The following is an 18598-nucleotide window of genomic DNA, read 5'->3' on the forward strand; positions in this document are numbered from 1 at the left end:
CTCCCCGGCTCCTCAGGCCGACCCCAGGGACCGGGACGCTGTCCGGCCTTCCGGACACTGGACACGGGTCTCCCCGGCTCCTCAGGCCGACCCCAGGGACCAGGGCGCTGTCCGGCCTTCCGGACACTGGACACGGGTCTCCCCGGCTCCTCAGGCCGACGCCCAGAGCAGTCTCTGTCGTGGTCCAGGGGTCCCAGGACCCCTGAAGCCACCTCGGCATCCGCACGGCCCGGGCCTTGGTGCTGCTGCCGACGCCGGCCCTGCCCTCCCAGGAGGGCCCGGCCACCTCAGGCTGCGGCAGGCGGCCGTTCCCCCCAGACGCACTCTTTAGAAAGTGACGTTCCGTCCATCTACGCCAATTCTGACGGTAGTGGGTTTATTATTTTAAATAAATGAATCCAGACCCGGGGCTGCCCGTGGGGAAGCGTGGGCAGACGGGTGGCGCCTGTCTCGCTGGCGCAGGGGCGCGGCAGGGGGTGTCTGCAGGGCGGCCCCCCCGGCGCAGCTGGAACCTGCGTCTCAGCTGTCCCTGGCTGTGCCACAGGGGCTCACGCTTACCCTGCTTCCTGCCGCAAGGCACACTGGGAGCCCTGACGTCAGCCCCGCAGGGACGCCTGGGGGCCGGACTCTGGCGGGCTTCCCCGTGGGACTCACGGCCCGGGCGCTCTGCCACGGCCGAGGCAGCAGGCGTCGGCCCACAGAGGCCAGGGACCGACGGGCTTCCCCGGCTGGGAGCCCTGCAGCTCTCGGGGTGACCTTGGGGACCACGGCACCAAGTGGGTGTGATCGCCTCTCAGGAGGAGCTAACAGGAGCCAGAGAAGGAACCGGACGGGGCTCCCACACGGCCCGGGTGGCGAGGACGAACGCACGGGCTCTGGAGTGGCCACAATTCCAGCTGCCGCCGCAGCCGTCCAACCGCCAGGGCTTGGTCCCCGCGGCTGTGGGGCGGGATTTCTGACGGCGCAAGGCTGATGCCGCGAAGCCCCGGTTAACGACTGAGATGCCCGGATGTGGTGGGGCTGCAGCGGCCTGGCCTGGGGCTGCTCCTCGACCTGAGCGGCCCCTAGACAGCCCCCTGCAGGGAGACACCTCCCCGCCCCCACACGCCCCTGCAGGGAGACGCCTTCCGGCCCCCACACGCCCCTGCACAAGACGCCTCCCCGCCCCCACACACCCCTGCACAAGACACCTCCCCACCCCCACACGCCCCTGCACAAGACGCCTCCCCGCCCTCACACGCCCCTGCAGGGAGACGCCTCCCCGCCCCCACACGCCCCTGCACAAGACGCCCTGCCGCCCTGCCGCAGCAGGAGAGCCTGTGGCCCCATCTGCACCGCAGGTCAGTCCCGCTCACGAGCTGCCGCTGTGCTGGCTGGGGCCCCAGCCTCGCAGGCATTTGCCCAGGCCACGGGTCTGCCCCCACTGACCTAGAACGCTCCCTCCTTGCCCTCCTCCTAGTCTCCTCTCAGACGCCCATTGCTCGCCAAGGCCCCCGTGAACAGTCCACTGGGCACGCATCATTTCCTAACCACAGACCTGGGCCCAATTGAGATGGACCTACCCGCCCATGTGCCGACAGGCAGTGCCGAGGCCGCCCTCGGCGTCTATCACTGGTGGGGCCCAGGCATGGGCACCCAGTACGGGCGGGCCGGCCATGGGTGTGTCCTGGGTGTCCCCTCTCCTCTGCCCCCGCTGTCGGGGGCACGGTGAGGCTTCCCCCTCCCCCTGCACATGCTACCCCAGCCCACGCTCTACCTGCGGGGCCACCACCGGCCTCGCTGGCAGCTGTGTGCTCAGAGGCAGCAGTCGGCAAACCCAACCCAAGCCCTCGCGGAATGCCCGGAGACCACCGGCCCTCCCCACACCGGACCCAGGGCCCCTCCAAGTGCCCATGTCCACCTCCCCGCCGCCCCGCCCTCCTGACACGGCCTCCCCACCTGCGGTCCAACTGCTCTCAGCAGCCCCCTCGAGGGTCCCAGCTGTCCGGACCCAAGGCCCACCCACCCTCTGGCTACCAGCTGGCCTCGGTCCCGCCCTCCCCCGGCAGCCCCGGGGCTCTGTGCCCGCGCTGCTGTGAAGGCGCGGCTGTGCGGCAGCAGCCACGTGGCAGGGCCAGGTAGAGCCTCGGCTGCTCCACCTCCGTGCAGCTGCCCGCTGTGGCCCAAGTGCTCGGCCCCGCACCGCGAGGGAGACCCGGGCGGAGCGCCTGGCCCCGCCCCGGCTGTCACAGCCATGGGGCAGCAGGTCAGCAGGCGGGACGTGCCCGTCACTCTTCGACTAAAGCCCACGTTTCTATAGGGCGGGCACTGGCCTGCAGCACCGAGTCCTTGTGCGGCTCGTTCACCTTCCCGGCCAGGCAGCAGTGGCACACGGCGTTGTGGATGATCGGCTTGTTGGATTTGCTGCTGGGCTCCTTGAACAGCTTGGGACCTACGGAACAACAGGGCTCGCACACTTCACGCTCCGGGCGCACACACGCACGCGCGCAAAGACAAACAAAACGAAACACCCACGGCGTTCTCACAGAACCGAGAAGTGAGGGGAAATCACGGGTGTGAATGAATTTTTGAAAACGAGAAGAGCCGCTTCCAATCTTCCCCAAAAAATCCAAACGAAACTTGAGAAAACAAAACACAAGGGGAGTGGCTGACACTTCACCCCCGTCCTGACCAGCGGCCGCTCTGGGAGCGGGGGCGTGGCTGGCAGCGAAGACGGCTGCGGCTCACACCGGGGTTCCCGGCTCCCGTGCTGACCCCAGCTTCCTAGCAAGGCAGCCCTGAGCGGCTGGGCCTGCCGAGCACCTGGGAGACCTGCACTGAGCGCCCGGCCCCCCGGCTCTGGGCCCAGCTCGGCCCCGGCTACCGCAGGCCCCTGGGGAGCAGGCCGGCGGACAGCAGCGCTCTGCGTGCCCCCCCCCTTTACAAACAGCAGCCGCAACCGAGCCCCAGGAATACTCTCCAGAGCCCAAGAGCCCAACAGCCAGGACTCCCCACACCCTGGCACCTGCGCCCACGGCAGGGAAGGGGGGCCGGGGGCAGGGGCTCCCTCAGCACAGGACACCGCCCTCCCCAGCCGCCGTCCACCGCCCTCCCCAGCCGCCGTCCACCGCACTCTCGCTGGCATGGACAAGACATTCTGTCTCATCAAAGTGAGGAACAGCCACGAACAGGACGGCTGGGCGCGCACCACCCTGGGGAGGGCACGCGCTGTCACCTGTGTACTCGGCCACCGAGGCCAGGGAGGACGCCGCCGAGGCCGTCTCCCAGTCCCGGTCCGTGCTCCTGCTCGGGTTGCGGCTCAGGGTGGGCAGGGCTTCCATCGACTCCACCCTGCGGCAGAACAGGACGGAGGTGAGCAGGGCCTGACCGCAGGCCACACTCACCAGCTGCGTCCTCCCCCACCCACAGCAGGTGGGCATCAGGGCAGGGCTTTCCGGAACGGCGTGGCGGGGCGTGTGTGTGTGTGTACACCTGTGTCTCCGTGTGTGTAGCCTGTGTGTATACACCTATGTCTCTGTGTGTAGCCTGTGTGTCTATGCGGGTGTGCCTGTGTCTGTGCCTCTGCGCATGTACACCTGTGTGTTTTCACCTGTGTCTGTGTCTCTGTGTGTGTGTACACCTGTGTGTCTCTGTGTGTGTACATGTGTCTATGTGTGTGTGTGTACCTGTGTGTGTCTGTGCGTGTACACCTGTGTGTCTGTGTCTGTGCGTGTCCACCTGTGTGTGTACACACCTGTTGGCACGCCTGCTCTGGGTAAGCGTTGCGTGCACACAGCAGTGTGGGCAGGGGCAGGCACCCAGAGGGCCACCTGGCCGCACCTGAGCAGGGAGGAGGTCCCTGGATGCAAGGGCCCCGGCTGCACCCCGGGGGTTCCTGCAGCTAAGCCCCACAGGCACCACAGACACCAGGACCAGGAGGCGGGGCACCGCGCTCAGACGTCAGAGGCAGACGGTCAGGGCTCAGGCCCAGCCATGGACCTGAATGCCGGGCCAAGACTCCGAAGAGGGCCCGAGCCCCTCAGAGGCACTGCTGTGTGGCCCGGGAGACACAAGAGGCAGGGAACCAGCCCACGGTGGCCTCAGGGGCAGGCACACGTGGAGGGACACACGGCAGAGGAGCAGGGGGCTTGGCAGCAGCTCCGAACATGGACAAAGGGGCCATGGCAGCCACAGAGCTCCCTGCATCTCCGTGGAAACGACTTTCCAATCGCAAGGGATTGTGGGTGCACAGCCACTGACCTGGAAAAGACCCTCCCTGTGGGCTGGGCCAGCCAGAAGCACACACGTCCATCTGACTACGGGAGACCCCCTCTAGGGGGCAGCCCACACAGAGAGAGGCACTGGCTCCCCCCGGCGCTCGGCCCAGCCTGGATGCTGAGCTGGGGAGACACAGCCGCCAGGGCTGGGACTGGGAACACGCAGCGGGCACGGACCAGCCACGTGCAACCCGCCCTCAGACACGCTCGCGGGACGAGCAACACAGACAACTGGTGACCTGCGCGGGCTCGGACCCCTGGCGGCGTCCACCACTCCACGAACCTAAGACCGGGTCAAGGCTAGGCGACAGAAGCACCTGCCACGCAGCCCCTTACCGCTGAGAGGGAGCGCCCCCCGAGTGGACGCTCTCGGGCTCCGTGGTGGCCGCGGACGCCAAGGACAGGCTGGAGCCGGACTGGGTCCGGCTCAAGTTGTCGGCTGCCAGAGACGAGAGAGAGGCGGCGGTGAGGGGCGGGGCCGCGGCCCCCAGCCCGCGCAGGAGAGCCAGCAGGGCAGCCGCCCCACCTGCCGTGGGGAGACCACCTCATCCCAGAAGCCCAGACCTGGCCTCAACCTTCTCCTCTGTGGCATGGGGACAACCTCGGCCTCCGCCACCTCACAGAGCCGCCCCGCGCCCCGCAGCTGCTCACGGGTGGAGGAGCACTTGGGCCCCGAGTCACTGCACGGCTCCTCGCGGTGGACGGACTTCGGCCGTGGCTTTTTCGGCTTTGACTTCGGCTTGGCCAGCCCCTGCTCCTCCAGGATCTGCTGCTGCTTCCTGCGCAGGTACTCCTGCTTGATGAGCTCCCGCCGCGCCTTCTCCTCCTCCTTCCGCACCCGGTCCTCCTCCGCTTTGCGCCTGAGGAGATGGCGGGTCACGGCCCAGGCCCCCGGGCGCCCTGCACCTGCGCTCCCTGGGCCTGCCCGGTGGCCCTGCGCCTGCGCCAGCGCCAGCGCTGCCGGGAGGGGCCGTGGGGCTGCGGGGCGGGCGCCGAGCCAGCTGGGTTAACAGCTCTCCGCGGACTGCGACCAGGCTCCTCGCTGCCCAGGCAGCAGAGCTGGGGCCTCGGTAGCACAACGGGAGAGGGGGCGCTGGCAGGCGGGCTGCCGCGGCACTGCGCACACGAGCCCCTCAAAGACACGGCCCCGGGGAGCACCACGCCGGCCCGGGAGGGACGGGCTACCGGGGAGCAACACACTGGCCCGCCAGCCCCGTGCCCGGCCGGGGCAGCCTACCGGGCCTCGTCTCTCTTGAGCTCCACCTCGGCCTCCAGCTGCTGCTTGCGCGCCCGCGCCTCCTCGGCCTTGCGCTGCTGCTTCAGGAGGAAGGCCGCCCGCTTCTTGGCCAGCTCGTCCTCGGCCTTCTGCTCATCCTGCGAGCAAACACAGCGGGCAGCCGGCAGCCTCGGCGGCCCCGCCCCGCACGGGCGCTTCTCGGCTCCAACGCGGGGCAAAGCACAACGCCAAGCCCTCGGAGGCGGAACTGGGAGCCACTGGGCCGCTGGCAAGGCCCCGCGGCGGGCCAGCCCCTGCGGCGCCCCCGGGCGTCCACTCGTGTGTTTCCAAGACAGGGGCGAGCACACAAGCTGGACGCTGCCGTGTTTCCGAACACCGAGCACGGCCAGCGCGGCCGGCCAGTGTCTGTCACCGTGCCCAGCCTGGCAGGAGAGCCTCTACAGAAGGCACCGGAAAGGACCCGGCGGAGGGAGACGAACCCGCCGTGGACGGCCCGCACCTGGCCAGGCCAGGCCCCACCACCTGCCTACAGGCAACACTGACATCCACGGCGGGTGAGTGGCCACGAGAGGAAAACGCCTTGTGACGGGCGACACGACATGGCATGCAAACCCCAGGGTCCCCCCGAGGGGCACTCGCCTACCTTGAAGAAGAAGCCGACCCCGGGCTTCTGGTCAGCGTCCCCGGGGAGCTCCGGGGCACGGTCGTGGCCGGCCCCCTCCCCGTCCTCTCCGGGGGCCCTCAGGTCTGCGAGGTCCACCTCGATGAGGCTGGCCTTGCTCCTCAGGGGCTCCTCCGCGGGCGCGGCCACCTTCCCCGAGCCGTCCGAGGGGCTGGGCCCCGCCTCGCGCACGCCGGCGCCCAGGCCGTCCTGCAGGCTCATCTGCTCCGCCAGGATGTTCGGGTCTTGGGCGGCGGGCACGGCCAGCGTGCGCTGGTTGCTCTCGTGGTAGAGCCTGTAGCCGTCACACGGGCTCTCCTCGTGCAGCTCGCCCCCGGGCTCTGCGGCAGCGTCCGGGTCAGAGGGCGTCCGTGCGTGGCTGCTCGGGGGGAGGGCGCGCAGGTGCGGCAGGGTCTCCAGGCTGGGGGTCGGGGTCTTACTCCAGGAGGAGCCCTGCGGCCGGTCCTTCGGCACCTTCAGCTCGGCGGGCCTCCCTGCCCGCGAACTCCGACCCTGGCCGAGGCGCGGCGGTTTGCGGTGACCGGCCGTCCCGGGAGGAGACAGCGGCTCGACGAAGTGGATGGAGGCCCTGGCCCTGTGGTCCTGGGAGCTGTTCCTCGGGGCGGGCGCGGGCGCGGGGCGCGGGCGCGGGGGCGGCCGGGGACTTGAGCAGCAGCTGCTCCTGCTGCTGGGAGATCCTCAGGATGGCCTGCTGCAGCGTGCTGATGCTCTCGTTCAGCTTCTCGATGGACAGCTCGCACTCCGCGTCGGCCGCCTCGCCCAGGCCGTCCTCCAGGAGCGCGGCCGACAGCGCCTTGGTCTTCTCCACCTCGTGCAGCGCGGCAGGGCCCCTGGCTCTGGGCTGCACCAGGGCCAGGCCCGCCATATCCAGGGCCGCGGACTCGCCCAGGAGAGCCTCCTGCTCTTCTGCGCCGGGCACGCCGGCGTCCAGGTCCTCGCCGCCGTGCTGGGAGTGCTCCGGCCTGGGCGGCTGGGCGGCGCCCTCGGCCTTGCCCTTGCGCACCACGTGCAGGAAGGCGGCCTTGCCCAGCCGCAGGCGCTGCCTCGCCGACGAGGCCTCCACCCGCTTCTTCTGCGCCTCGATGGCCCTGCGCTTCTCCTCCAGCTGCATGTGCAGCTGCGCCAGCTCCGACGCCAGCAGGCTGCCCGCGTCTCTGGCGCGCCGGCCGGGGCTCTGCTCCCGCTTCTGCCTCCAGGTCGTCAGCGGGGCCGGGCAGCTCTCCGAGCCGTCCGGCGTGGTCTTCTGGGAGCTGCTGCTGCTGGACTTGGTCTCGCAGCTGTTGAGCCTCTGCAGCTTGCGCTCGGCGAAGCTGGTCATCGCCACGCTGCCGCTGGCCGCGGACACGCTGCTGAGCCGCGAGGCCGTGCTCAGACACGGGCTGGAGCGGCCGCTGGCGTCATCCTTGTCCTCGTGCTCCTTCACCTGCATGTCTTCCCGCAGCTTGGCCGACTCCTCCTCGCCGTCGTACCGAGCCCCGAGCGCCGGCGGCTCCTCGCCAGTGAACACGTGCTCCACTTCCTCCACGTCCAGGCCATCGGAGTCGGACCCCTGCCCCAGGAAAGCCCACGGCTCGGAATCCCGGGGGCTGGGGCTTCTAGAAGTGATGCATACCCCGCCCCCAGAGCCCACGTGAAGGAAGAAGCCGTCGGCAGACTGGCCCTGGGGCAACAGGTCAAGTCCGCCGACGGCCGGGGGCCCGCCACAAGCCTCTCCCGCAGCACCCGCCGCCGGCGCCGGCCCGGCCTCTGTGGGCACGACGCTCATGGGAGACTCAGGACGCGGGATCGGGGTGAAGGTCCTGTTCAGGTCGTGGCCACCGTGGCCGCCGGCCACCCTCCGTCGCCCCAGAGGCTGGTGGCCGTCCCCGGGCCTCCTGGCCGCGCTGCTCCTCGGCCGCCCCTCCCCCAGCTCGTCCTCCTTGCTGACGACCTGCTTCTCCTTCGCCGGCTTCAGCACCGCTGGCATCAAGGGCTCCAAGAAGAAGCTGTCGGGCCTGCTGTCCAGGGCGTCCGCCTGCCACTGGGGGGGCCTGGGGGCCCGGGGGGAGGCCCTGGGGCCTGCGGGGTCCTCACGGCGGGCAGCCACGTCTGGCCCGATGAGGGCCACAAGCTCTGCCTCCTCGTCCTCAATACTGACGTTGTTCAAGAGGCTGCTCCCATCGGTCTTGGCAGCCGTGGGCTGAGGCCGGTTCTGGGGGCTCAGATGAACGACATTGGAGGCCAGACTGTCTTTGCTGATGGAGCGGGCCAGGCTGATGCTGTCGCCGGAGCCGGGGTCCACGTCACAACTGGCAGCGTGATGGAGAGCAGAAGGTGTTGGCTGGGACACGGGCCTGGAACACGAGGGGACAGCATGTGCACACCCCTCACCACAGGCTGAGTGACATGAGCACCAGCCAATGAGAGCAGGACAGGCATCGCACCCCCACCTCAGGGCCAAGACAACGGACGCACTGTAAACTCTCCAGGGCCTGCACCTTACAGCGTTCTGGGGACCCCAGAGAAGACCCACTATGTCAGCAATCTATCTGTCACACCAGGAACCAAAGCTCAGGCTACAGTGACAGCCGCGGGCTGGCGTCGGTCCTGCCTCTGCTTCCTGCCCAGGCGGACGCACGCCCTGGGAGGAAGCAGGGGACGGCTCGAGTACTGCGGCCCCTGCCGCCCACGTGGGAGACCGGATGCAGCTCCCCGCTCCTGACTTCGGCCTGGCCCAGCCCGGCTGTCGGAGGCGCTTGGGTGAACAGAGGCTGGAGGGTCTCCGTCTCTCTCTGTCGCTCTGCCTTTCAGGCAAAAAAAGATTCCAAAGCCTCTTTAAAAATTACAGTGCTGAGTCCACGGCATGAGAAATACATTTTCTGAACAAAACGGCCTGCGGCACACGTCACCAGGGCTGGCTCCTGGAGGGCCCTCGTGCCTGGTCCCGCCCGCTGCGGCAGCACACATCGTGCAGCCTTTGGAAGCCCCACACCCGCTGGCGAGACCGAGCGTGGGACGAGGCAGCGAACCTCCCAGCACGGCTGTCAAGACGACTCTGGCCTCCCAAGCTGCCTAAGAGGGTCTCCCTGGGCCCCGGGGTCCCCGGCGGCGACAGAGACCACGACCCACCTGGTCTTCCTTTCCGGCCACGCCGTCGCCACACCTCGTGGCTGACCATCCACGCGGGTGAGGGAATTGGAGCGATGCCGCTGACCTGCAGTGGGCGGGAGCAGGGAGGGGGCTCAGCGCTCAGCGGCTGCTCTCACACCTCCTCCGGCACAAACCACTTTCCAGGAAGCGACCTGGGACTGCCCGGGACTGCCCCGCGGAGCAGAGGCAGTGCGGCAGCACCCAGGGCGCCGTGGGCTCAGACTGGCCGTGGACCACGCCACGTGAGTGCGCAGTGAGCATCGGTCGCCGAGTGTGCGCCCAGACACCACGGCGCCCTGCGGGCACACACGTGCCGTCGGGCTGCAAGGACCCCCCCTCTCGGAGACAGACTCCAGGCCACACCGCAGAGGCGGCGTTGCTCTGTGCAGAAGCACGGCCGTGGCCGGAGAGCGGGACGGACAGGAGGGGGCAGAAGGAGGCAGCTCCTCACCAGAGGCGTCCTCGCCCTGCACCGGCTTCTGCTGCTTCTGTCTCAGTGGCAGCAAAGGATGGGACGGGCTGAAGGCCGAGGTTCCTCTCCCACTAGACGACAACAGAGTCGAGAGAAGCGTCACCAGGTTATCTGACTCCCAGAGCCCCTCCGAACGCTCACTACGCCGCGCGTGACAGATTCTCGGGGAAAACTGCTGTCCAAGCAGGCCGGAGAGACCCAGACACCGCCAACAGAGCCGTGCGGGCTCCCGGCCCCGGCTGCACCGCCGCGCGGCTCCGACAGCAAACGCCAAGCACGCAGCTAAGATTACTCTTGAGAGGAGAAGACGTAAAGAGAAAACGTGACCACCTGAAAAGCACAATTTTCAAAAATATACACTACGGGTCCTGTCCAGCCAGAAATAAACGCGCAGTTAGGACTCCTGCATCCCACGGCCTGGGTGTGAATCCAGCTCCGCCCCAGCTCCGCCCCCGCCCCGCCCCTGCTCCGCCCCAGCTCCGCCCCTGCAGACGCAGACACGGCCGTGTCACTGCCACGGGGGAGACCAGGACACAGCGGGGCCTCTGCGCGAGTCTGACCAGGACTGTCTGTCTCACTAATTGTTAAAATACCCACAAAGCTGAAGACACGGAGGAGTGGCCTGACCGGGAACCCCACTTGCTGCCGGGCACAAAAATGTTCCCTCGTGGAGGACGCGACGGCAGCACCCACAGTGCGCTGACGTCATCCGCCCCTTCTACTTCCTGCACTGAAGCTCAGGAAAAGGGGGTGCGTCACGGAGCAGGGCACGGAGCAGGGCACGGAGCAGGGCATGGGCACGGAGCAGGGCACGGAGCCGGGCACGGAGCCGGGCACGGGCACGGAGCAGGGCACGGAGCAGGGCACGGAGCAGGGCACGGGCACGGAGCAGGGCATGGAGCAGGGCACGGAGCAGGGCACGGGCACAGAGCAGGGCACGGAGCAGGGCACAGGCACGGAGCAGGGCACGGAGCAGGGCACGGGCACGGAGCAGGGCACGGGCACGGAGCAGGGCACGGAGCAGGGCATGGAGCAGGGCACGGAGCAGGGCACGGGCACGGAGCAGGGCACGGAGCAGGGCATGGAGCAGGGCACGGAGCAGGGCACGGGCACGGAGCAGGGCACGGAGCAGGGCACGGAGCAGGGCACGGGCACAGAGCAGGGCACGGAGCAGGGCACGGAGCAGGGCACGGAGCAGGGCACGGGCACGGAGCAGGGCACGGAGCAGGGCACGGGCACGGAGCCGGGCACGGAGCAGGGCACGGGCACGGAGCCGGGCACGGGCACGGAGCCGGGCACGGAGCCAGGCACGGAGCAGGGCATGGGCACGGAGCAGGGCACGGAGCAGGGCATGGAGCAGGGCACAGGCACGGAGCAGGGCACAGGCACGGAGCCGGGCACGGAGCAGGGCACGGGCACAGAGCAGGGCACGGAGCAGGGCATGGAGCAGGGCACGGAGCAGGGCACGGGCACGGAGCAGGGCACGGGCACGGAGCAGGGCACAGAGCAGGGCACGGAGCAGGGCACGGGCACGGAGCCGGGCACGGAGCAGGGCACGGGCACGGAGCAGGGCACAGAGCAGGGCACGGAGCAGGGCACGGGCACGGAGCAGGGCACGGAGCAGGGCATGGAGCAGGGCACGGAGCAGGGCACGGGCACGGAGCAGGGCACAGAGCAGGGCACGGAGCAGGGCACGGAGCAGGGCACGGAGCAGGGCACGGGCACGGAGCAGGGCACAGAGCAGGGCACGGAGCAGGGCACGGGCACGGAGCCGGGCACGGAGCAGGGCACGGGCACGGAGCCGGGCACGGGCATGGAGCAGGGCACGGGCACGGAGCCGGGCACGGAGCCAGGCACGGAGCAGGGCATGGGCACGGAGCAGGGCACGGAGCAGGGCATGGAGCAGGGCACAGGCACGGAGCAGGGCACAGGCACGGCTGGGCAGCTTGAAGCGAGGGGCCTCACCTCGGGAGAACATGACAAAGGCACAGAGCACAAGGGTGTAGGCAGGGTGAGGACGCAGGGCAGCCTGGTGCCCCGGCCCACGGAGGTGGGGGGGGGAGGCCCCAGAGCGAGGAAGCAAGAGCAGTGAGAGCAGCGAGAGTGCCAGGGAGAGGGCGAGGCTCCCGAGCCGGCGGGGCCGGAGGGCCGCCGGGGAGTGACTGCTGCCCGCCCGCGGACGAGCCAGGACAATCGACGCAGCGCACGCGCACTCGGAGCCCAGGGCACTGACACTGCAGGGGGTGGACGCCACAGACAGGGCGAGCCAGAGCAGCTGGTGTGTCCAATTCTGTGTGCAGATCAACCTCTGGGCACGCGCACCCCACGGGCGCTGGCCCACGATGAGAGGAAAGACCGCAGGCAGGACGCCGACCGCCCGTGCGGCCCCACGCGCGCACCACCCCTGCCCCACTCTCCTGCCCCCGGCCTGGGTCCGCTCGCTCCAGCTCTGCCTGTGCTCTGGGGCCCCAGGCCCCTGGGGGCACACCCAGCGCTCCCTTCCCCCTCCCCAGCACGTGCAGGCGTGAGGACCAGGGTCTCTGGACAACTTCCCCCCCTCCTCGCCCCAGAGGCCCCGCACTCAGCCTCTCAGCGAGGTTGCCAGTGTCACGGCTGAAAACCCAGCTGAACGGCCCCACTCCTCGTGGAGCCATCCTCCACGTGGACCACTTAAAACCACGTTGCAGGGCTGGCGCCGGGGCACAGCGGGTTAAATGGCCACTTGCAACACAGGCATCCCTTGGCAACACATCGGGAGCCCCAGCTGCCCCATTTCCTTCTGATGCCTCTGGGAAAGCCGTGCAAGATGGCCCAAGGCCTCTGGCCCCAGCGCCCACGCGGGAGACCCAGCTGGAGTTCCGGGGTCCTGGCTGTGGCCTGGCCCAGCCTCAGTCATCGTGGCCATCTGGAGAATGACCCAGTGGACAGCAGATCTCTGTCTCTCCCTCTCTCTCTGTAATTTTAACTTTCAAATAAATAAATCCTTTAAAAAATTTTTTTCCACTAGAAACTCCCGCCCAGCCGGCGAGTGCCGTGCTGTGTGCCGGCCGGGAGCACAGGTCGGCACCAGACCAGGGCTCCTGATGGAAACGCTGCCTAAACCGCACTGCCACTCGGTCACAAATCGGACCCTGACAGCTGTGCGTGGACGCTAACGAGGCAAAGCGTGGACGACTGCCCCCACTCGACAGCGCTCTGTCCGTCCTGCCACGTCACAGGGCGCTCTGTCCGTCCTGCCACGTCACAGGGCGCTCTGTCCGTCCTGCCACGTCACAGGGCGCTCTGTCCGTCCTCCACGTCACAGGGCGCTCTGTCCGTCCTCCACGTCACAGGGCGCTCTGTCCGTCCTCCACGTCACAGGGCGCTCTGTCCGTCCTCCACGTCACAGGGCGCTCTGTCCGTCCTGCCACGTCACAGGGCGCTCTGTCCGTCCTGCCACGTCACAGGGCGCTCTGTCCGTCCTCCACGTCACAGGGCGCTCTGTCCGTCCTGCCACGTCACAGGGCGCTCTGTCCGTCCTCCACGTCACAGGGCGCTCTGTCCGTCCTCCACGTCACAGGGCGCTCTGTCCGTCCTGCCACGTCACAGGGCGCTCTGTCCGTCCTCCACGTCACAGGGCGCTCTGTCCGTCCTGCCACGTCACAGGGCGCTCTGTCCGTCCTCCACGTCACAGGGCGCTCTGTCCGTCCTGCCACGTCACAGGGCGCTCTGTCCGTCCTCCACGTCACAGGGCGCTCTGTCCGTCCTCCACGTCACAGGGCGCTCTGTCCGTCCTCCACGTCACAGGGCGCTCTGTCCGTCCTGCCACGTCACAGGGCGCTCTGTCCGTCCTGCCACGTCACAGGGCGCTCTGTCCGTCCTCCACGTCACAGGGCGCTCTGTCCGTCCTCCACGTCACAGGGCGCTCTGTCCGTCCTCCACGTCACAGGGCGCTCTGTCCGTCCTCCACGTCACAGGGCGCTCTGTCCGTCCTGCCACGTCACAGGGCGCTCTGTCCGTCCTCCACGTCACAGGGCGCTCTGTCCGTCCTGCCACGTCACAGGGCGCTCTGTCCGTCCTGCCAGACCACAGGGCGCTCTGTCCGTCCTGCCACGTCACAGGGCGCTCTGTCCGTCCTGCCAGACCACAGGGCGCTCTGTCCGTCCTGCCACGTCACAGGGCGCTCTGTCCGTCCTGCCACGTCACAGGGCGCTCTGTCCGTCCTGCCACGTCACAGGGCGCTCTGTCCGTCCTGCCACGTCACAGGGCGCTCTGTCCGTCCTGCCACGTCACAGGGCGCTCTGTCCGTCCTCCACGTCACAGGGCGCTCTGTCCGTCCTGCCACGTCACAGGGCGCTCTGTCCGTCCTGCCAGACCACAGGGCGCTCTGTCTGTCCTGCCACGTCACAGGGCGCTCTGTCCGTCCTGCCACGTCACAGGGCGCTCTGTCCGTCCTGCCACGTCACAGGGCGCTCTGTCCGTCCTGCCACGTCACAGGGCGCTCTGTCCGTCCTGCCACGTCACAGGGCGCTCTGTCCGTCCTGCCACGTCACAGGGCGCTCTGTCCGTCCTGCCAGACCACAGGGCGCTCTGTCCGTCCTGCCACATCACAGGGCGCTCTGTCCGTCCTGCCACGTCACAGGGCAATCTTACACCGTTCGCTCAGCTTTTCTATCTTTAGCTCACTGTGTTGAATCCTGTAATATATTGTGGAAAAAAGAGGAGAGAAAACACCTCATCCCTGAATAACACCTCTCCCTGGACAACGCTTTATCCGTAAAGGACGCCAGAGCCCGCGCCGCGCCGCGCCGGGCCACGCCACCCTGCCTGGGCGGCCCACTGCGCACACGGGGCAGGAGGCCGAGAAGCCGTGGAGACAGCAGGAGGCGGACTTACAGGTACTCGGACTCCTCGGGCTGTAGGTAGCACCTGTGACAGCCTTCAGCTGCCGGGACGGCAGGCGGCTGCTCGGCCGGGCTGGCCACCGCGGGGCTGCCCAGGAAGCTGCGCTTGGTGGCGTTGGAGATGGGCACGGGAGGCCGGCCGCTCTTCTGGGGCAGGACCGTCTTTGCTGCAGGGACAGGAATCCACAGACGCGCTCGGTCACCGCGGCACGAGGCCAGGAAACAGCAGCCAGACTGCCACAGGCGCAGCCAGCGTGCGCCGGAAAGCGGGCTCCCCTAACGTGTTCTGTGCCGCCAGGGTCTACAGGTGAGCAGAGCAGACACCGCACCTGAGAGGCACCACGCGGGGACTCGGCGGACGGCCGTGACCATCCCGGACACCCCGCTGCTGGAGCGTCCGCCCCGGGAGGCGGCTCCCAACCACATCCCCAGACCGGCTCGGTGCCCAGGCCCACAGGGAAGGCCCCCACCCCATGCCAGCCAGCGGGGCGCCGAGGCAGGTCAGAAGGGCCTCCTCTGGGCCCAGCCACTCCGTGGATCTCTGGCTCAGCTGCCCAGCTGCTCCGTCCGCTTGCCCCCAAGAACCGAGCTGTGGCAGGTGATGTGTGAGCAGCTCGGTGACGGCTTGGGGTGTGCTCTCCCCGTGCCTGGCCAGGAACGAGGCCCCGTGCTGGGATCAGCAGCTCACACGCCGTGAACGCGGGGCGCACGGTGCCCTGCCTTCCACCCAGCTCCAGGAGGACACGCCGACAGGCTGGGGAACAGCAGCCGAAAGCCAGGACGGGAGCCGAGCATCCGGCTGTGCTCCCGGCGGCCAGGGCCCGGGGAGAGGAGCCCCCAGCCCCAGGAAGGCTGCAGTGCCAAGGCTAGCTCCGATGGCAGGGACCGCAACTGTGAGCCACGTGGCAGGACGGGGTACAGACGGGGGAATCCTGGGACCTCCAACTCCCGCTCTCTGAGCCGGCCAGCACCCCTGCCGGCCTGTGCTCGGGGATGCAGCTGTAAGAGCCGGGGTCAGAGACACGACAACCGAAAGGCAATGGAAGGCCGAGGGTGTGCACCACACATGTGCCCTGCCGGCCTCAGAAACAGACGCAGGACGACAAGGAAGCAACCAAACAGAGCGTGGGGCGGGGCTCGCCGGCCTGTCACTCACCACCCTTCAGCTCCTGCACGTCTCTGGGCTGCACGAAGTCGGGCTTGACGCTCTCGAACCACCAGAAGAGCTCCGCGATGAAGACCATGACGTTCGGCTGCGGAGAAAGGCCAGGTGAGCGGCGGCGCCACGCGGGGCAGAGCGCGCGCCCAGGAGGCAGCCTCACCTTCAGCACCGCGGGCGCGTACAGCATGTCTTCCAAGGTGAGGTAGAAGCACCTGTTCAGGTACTCATTGGAGAACTCTCGCAGAAGCCGAATGTTATACAGACTGTCCGCCATCGACGTCACCTCCTTCAAGCATATATCTGACAGGAGGGAAACCGGCAGGCGTTACAAAGCCATCCTCCCGGGGCTGGCGCTGGGGCACAGCGGGCAAAGCCACCGCCTGCGACGCCGGCATCCCATTCGGACTCTGCTCCACTTCCGATCCGGCTCCTGCTGTGGCCTGGGACAGCAGCGGAAGCTGGCCAAGTGCCTGCGCCCTGCACCCGCGTGGGCGACCTGGAGGAAGCTCCTGGCTCCTGGCTTTGGATCGGCGCAGCTCTGGCCGTTGTAGTCAACTGGGGAGTGACCCAGAGGATGGAAGACCTCTCTTTCTGCGCCTCTCCTCTCTCTGTGTAACTCTGACTTTCAAATAAATAATCTTTAAAAAAAGGAAGGAAACGCTTGAGACAAACGTGGAGAAATCGTGAGGAGCTGAATTCCAGGGTTCGTGACCACAGCACCTGAGGGTTAGACCGCGCTTCCGAGCGAGCGCTGATGACCGCCCGGCTGCGCCCCGCGCGGCGTCTGCGGAGCTGTCAGAGGCTCCTCCACGCTGGGGGGCGCCGAGGAAGGCTGCCAGCCCCACAGCCGGCTGACCACACAGGCAGCTGTCCCCCCGGGAAGGGCTGGGGGGACTCTCGGAGGGCACAGCACGGGGCCGTGCACAAACCCAGCCGAGGGCCAAGGTCTGCGAAGTGACCCCGGCTGGAAGGAAACTAGCTCCTGTGACAACTGAGCCCGAGGAGACACCAGCCAGATGGACCTCACGGGGACAACCGACAGGCTCTGCGGCCTCTCCTGATGCCCGCCATGGACAGCAGTGGGCAACGTCTGGCTCACCACAAAACATCAGGTCTGGACCTGCCAAGACAGCCACAGGCGGAACTCCAAGTTCAATAAATCCATAGCAGCCGATTTGTTGTTCAGGTTTCTTTCTCTATTTTGAAAGTCAGGGGCCAGGAGCTCCATCCACGTCTCCCACGTGGGTGGCAGGGGCCTGGGTCAGGGGCCAGGAGCTCCATCCACGTCTCCCACGTGGGTGGCAGCGGCCGACTACTTGGACCATCACCTGCTGCTCCCCCAGGCGTATCAGCTGGAAGCTGGCTCGGAGGTGGGGCCCTGAGAGGGGACCCGGTGTCCGAGGGGCAGCTTGGCCTGGTGCGCCGGGGAAGCATGGGCACTCACCGTCCAGCTTCATCTGCTCCGGGCAGTAGTAGTGGATGACGGCTAAGAGGGCGGCCCCATCACTGCCGTCCCGCATCAAGTCCTCCACCCACGGGAAGTACGGCGACTGCCTGGCAGACAGGTGCTCTCGCCGGTAGCGGACCTGCGGTGGAGGACAGCGTTTGCATGAGGCCCGCCCTGCCCGTCCACCTGCCATGCACAAGGCTGCGGGGAACAGGGCGGGCAGCTACAGCCGTCCAGGAAGCGTCACGGCGCCTGTCCAGGACACGGGGCTGCTCGGCCACCCGGGCCCAGCAGTGACTAGCAGCTGAGGCCAGGGCCAGTCCAGCGCTGAAGCGACACGAGGTGGGAGCAGGCCCACGCTACCAGAGCCGACACCCAAGAACTGCTGAGAAACAAGTTAGATGCTGGCCGAGCCGCCCTGCCACCTCCCAGGTGTGGTCGGCACTGAGCTCGGACACTAACGCCGAACAGCCAGAGGTGGTCAGAACTCGGGCTGGACAACGGTCTGCTCACAACAGCCAGCCACGCCGGGACGAGGCTTCGAGAGAAAGCGCACACAAGGTGCTGCCTGAATCACGCGTCTGCCCACGGCTCCTGTCCTGCCGCCCCGGGGAAGCCAACGCTCGGGGTCCCGCGCCCCCCGAGTGCGTCCACCAGGGCAGGGCGCGGCGAGCAGCCCCAGCGCGCACCCCCGGGGCTGTGGCACTGCATGTGAGGCAGCTTCAACTACGGCGCTCCCCACCAGCACGTGTCCTCAGCGCGGGGAGCGGCCATCACAGCACCAGCCGGGCCTCCGCGGCCCGGGCCCAGCCCACGGGACTCCGTCCGCCTCCGCGAGTCCCACGTGGTTAGCAAGCACACCGTGCAGAATCGTCCACGCTGCTAGCACAGTCTGCCAACTGAGCAGGACGGCCTGGCTGCCATCAATAAAACCTGCTTCAAAACACACTTAACTTGTTTCTCGGGGCCCACGGCACACTCGACACCACGCAACGCGCTCACACTGTACCACGCGTGCAAAGCCCACGGGCTCCAGCATGCAGCGCCGCAGGGCATGCGCCAGGCCAGGCTTCCGGAGCGCGGACACGGGCGGGGCCACAGGCATGCAGGAAAGCAGATGGTGTTGTGGTTAAAGACAGATGGCACAGGGTCAACAGCTCGCAACGACACGGTGGGGGCCGCTGGCCTCAGGGCCTCGCGGACCCTTGTCCACAGCTCTGGGCTGGAAGGTGCTACGGTGACGCCTCCGGCCTGCCCGTCTCTGCCAGACCGCCCCACGGGACCCAGCGGGATGCGGCGCCGTCCACCACCTGCGGACGCACACTCGCGC

At 68.2% G+C, this 18598-nt stretch overlaps 1 protein-coding gene across 1 annotated transcript in view; it reads right to left on the bottom strand.

Annotated features, from left to right (window-relative positions):
- CAMSAP1 (calmodulin regulated spectrin associated protein 1) overlaps positions 1-18598 on the bottom strand; it is a 53780-nt gene that overhangs the window by 1625 nt on the left and 33557 nt on the right. The window contains 13 exon segments of the mRNA XM_062207240.1: positions 2313-2431; positions 3215-3330; positions 4593-4695; positions 4908-5116; positions 5494-5630; positions 6137-6790; positions 6792-8508; positions 9284-9368; positions 9756-9847; positions 14652-14826; positions 15816-15912; positions 15982-16121; positions 17266-17407. Coding sequence (XP_062063224.1) covers positions 2313-2431; positions 3215-3330; positions 4593-4695; positions 4908-5116; positions 5494-5630; positions 6137-6790; positions 6792-8508; positions 9284-9368; positions 9756-9847; positions 14652-14826; positions 15816-15912; positions 15982-16121; positions 17266-17407 — 3786 coding nt within the window.

Source organism: Lepus europaeus, chromosome 12 (genome assembly GCF_033115175.1).
Source record: "Lepus europaeus isolate LE1 chromosome 12, mLepTim1.pri, whole genome shotgun sequence".
Lineage (NCBI taxonomy): Eukaryota > Metazoa > Chordata > Mammalia > Lagomorpha > Leporidae > Lepus > Lepus europaeus.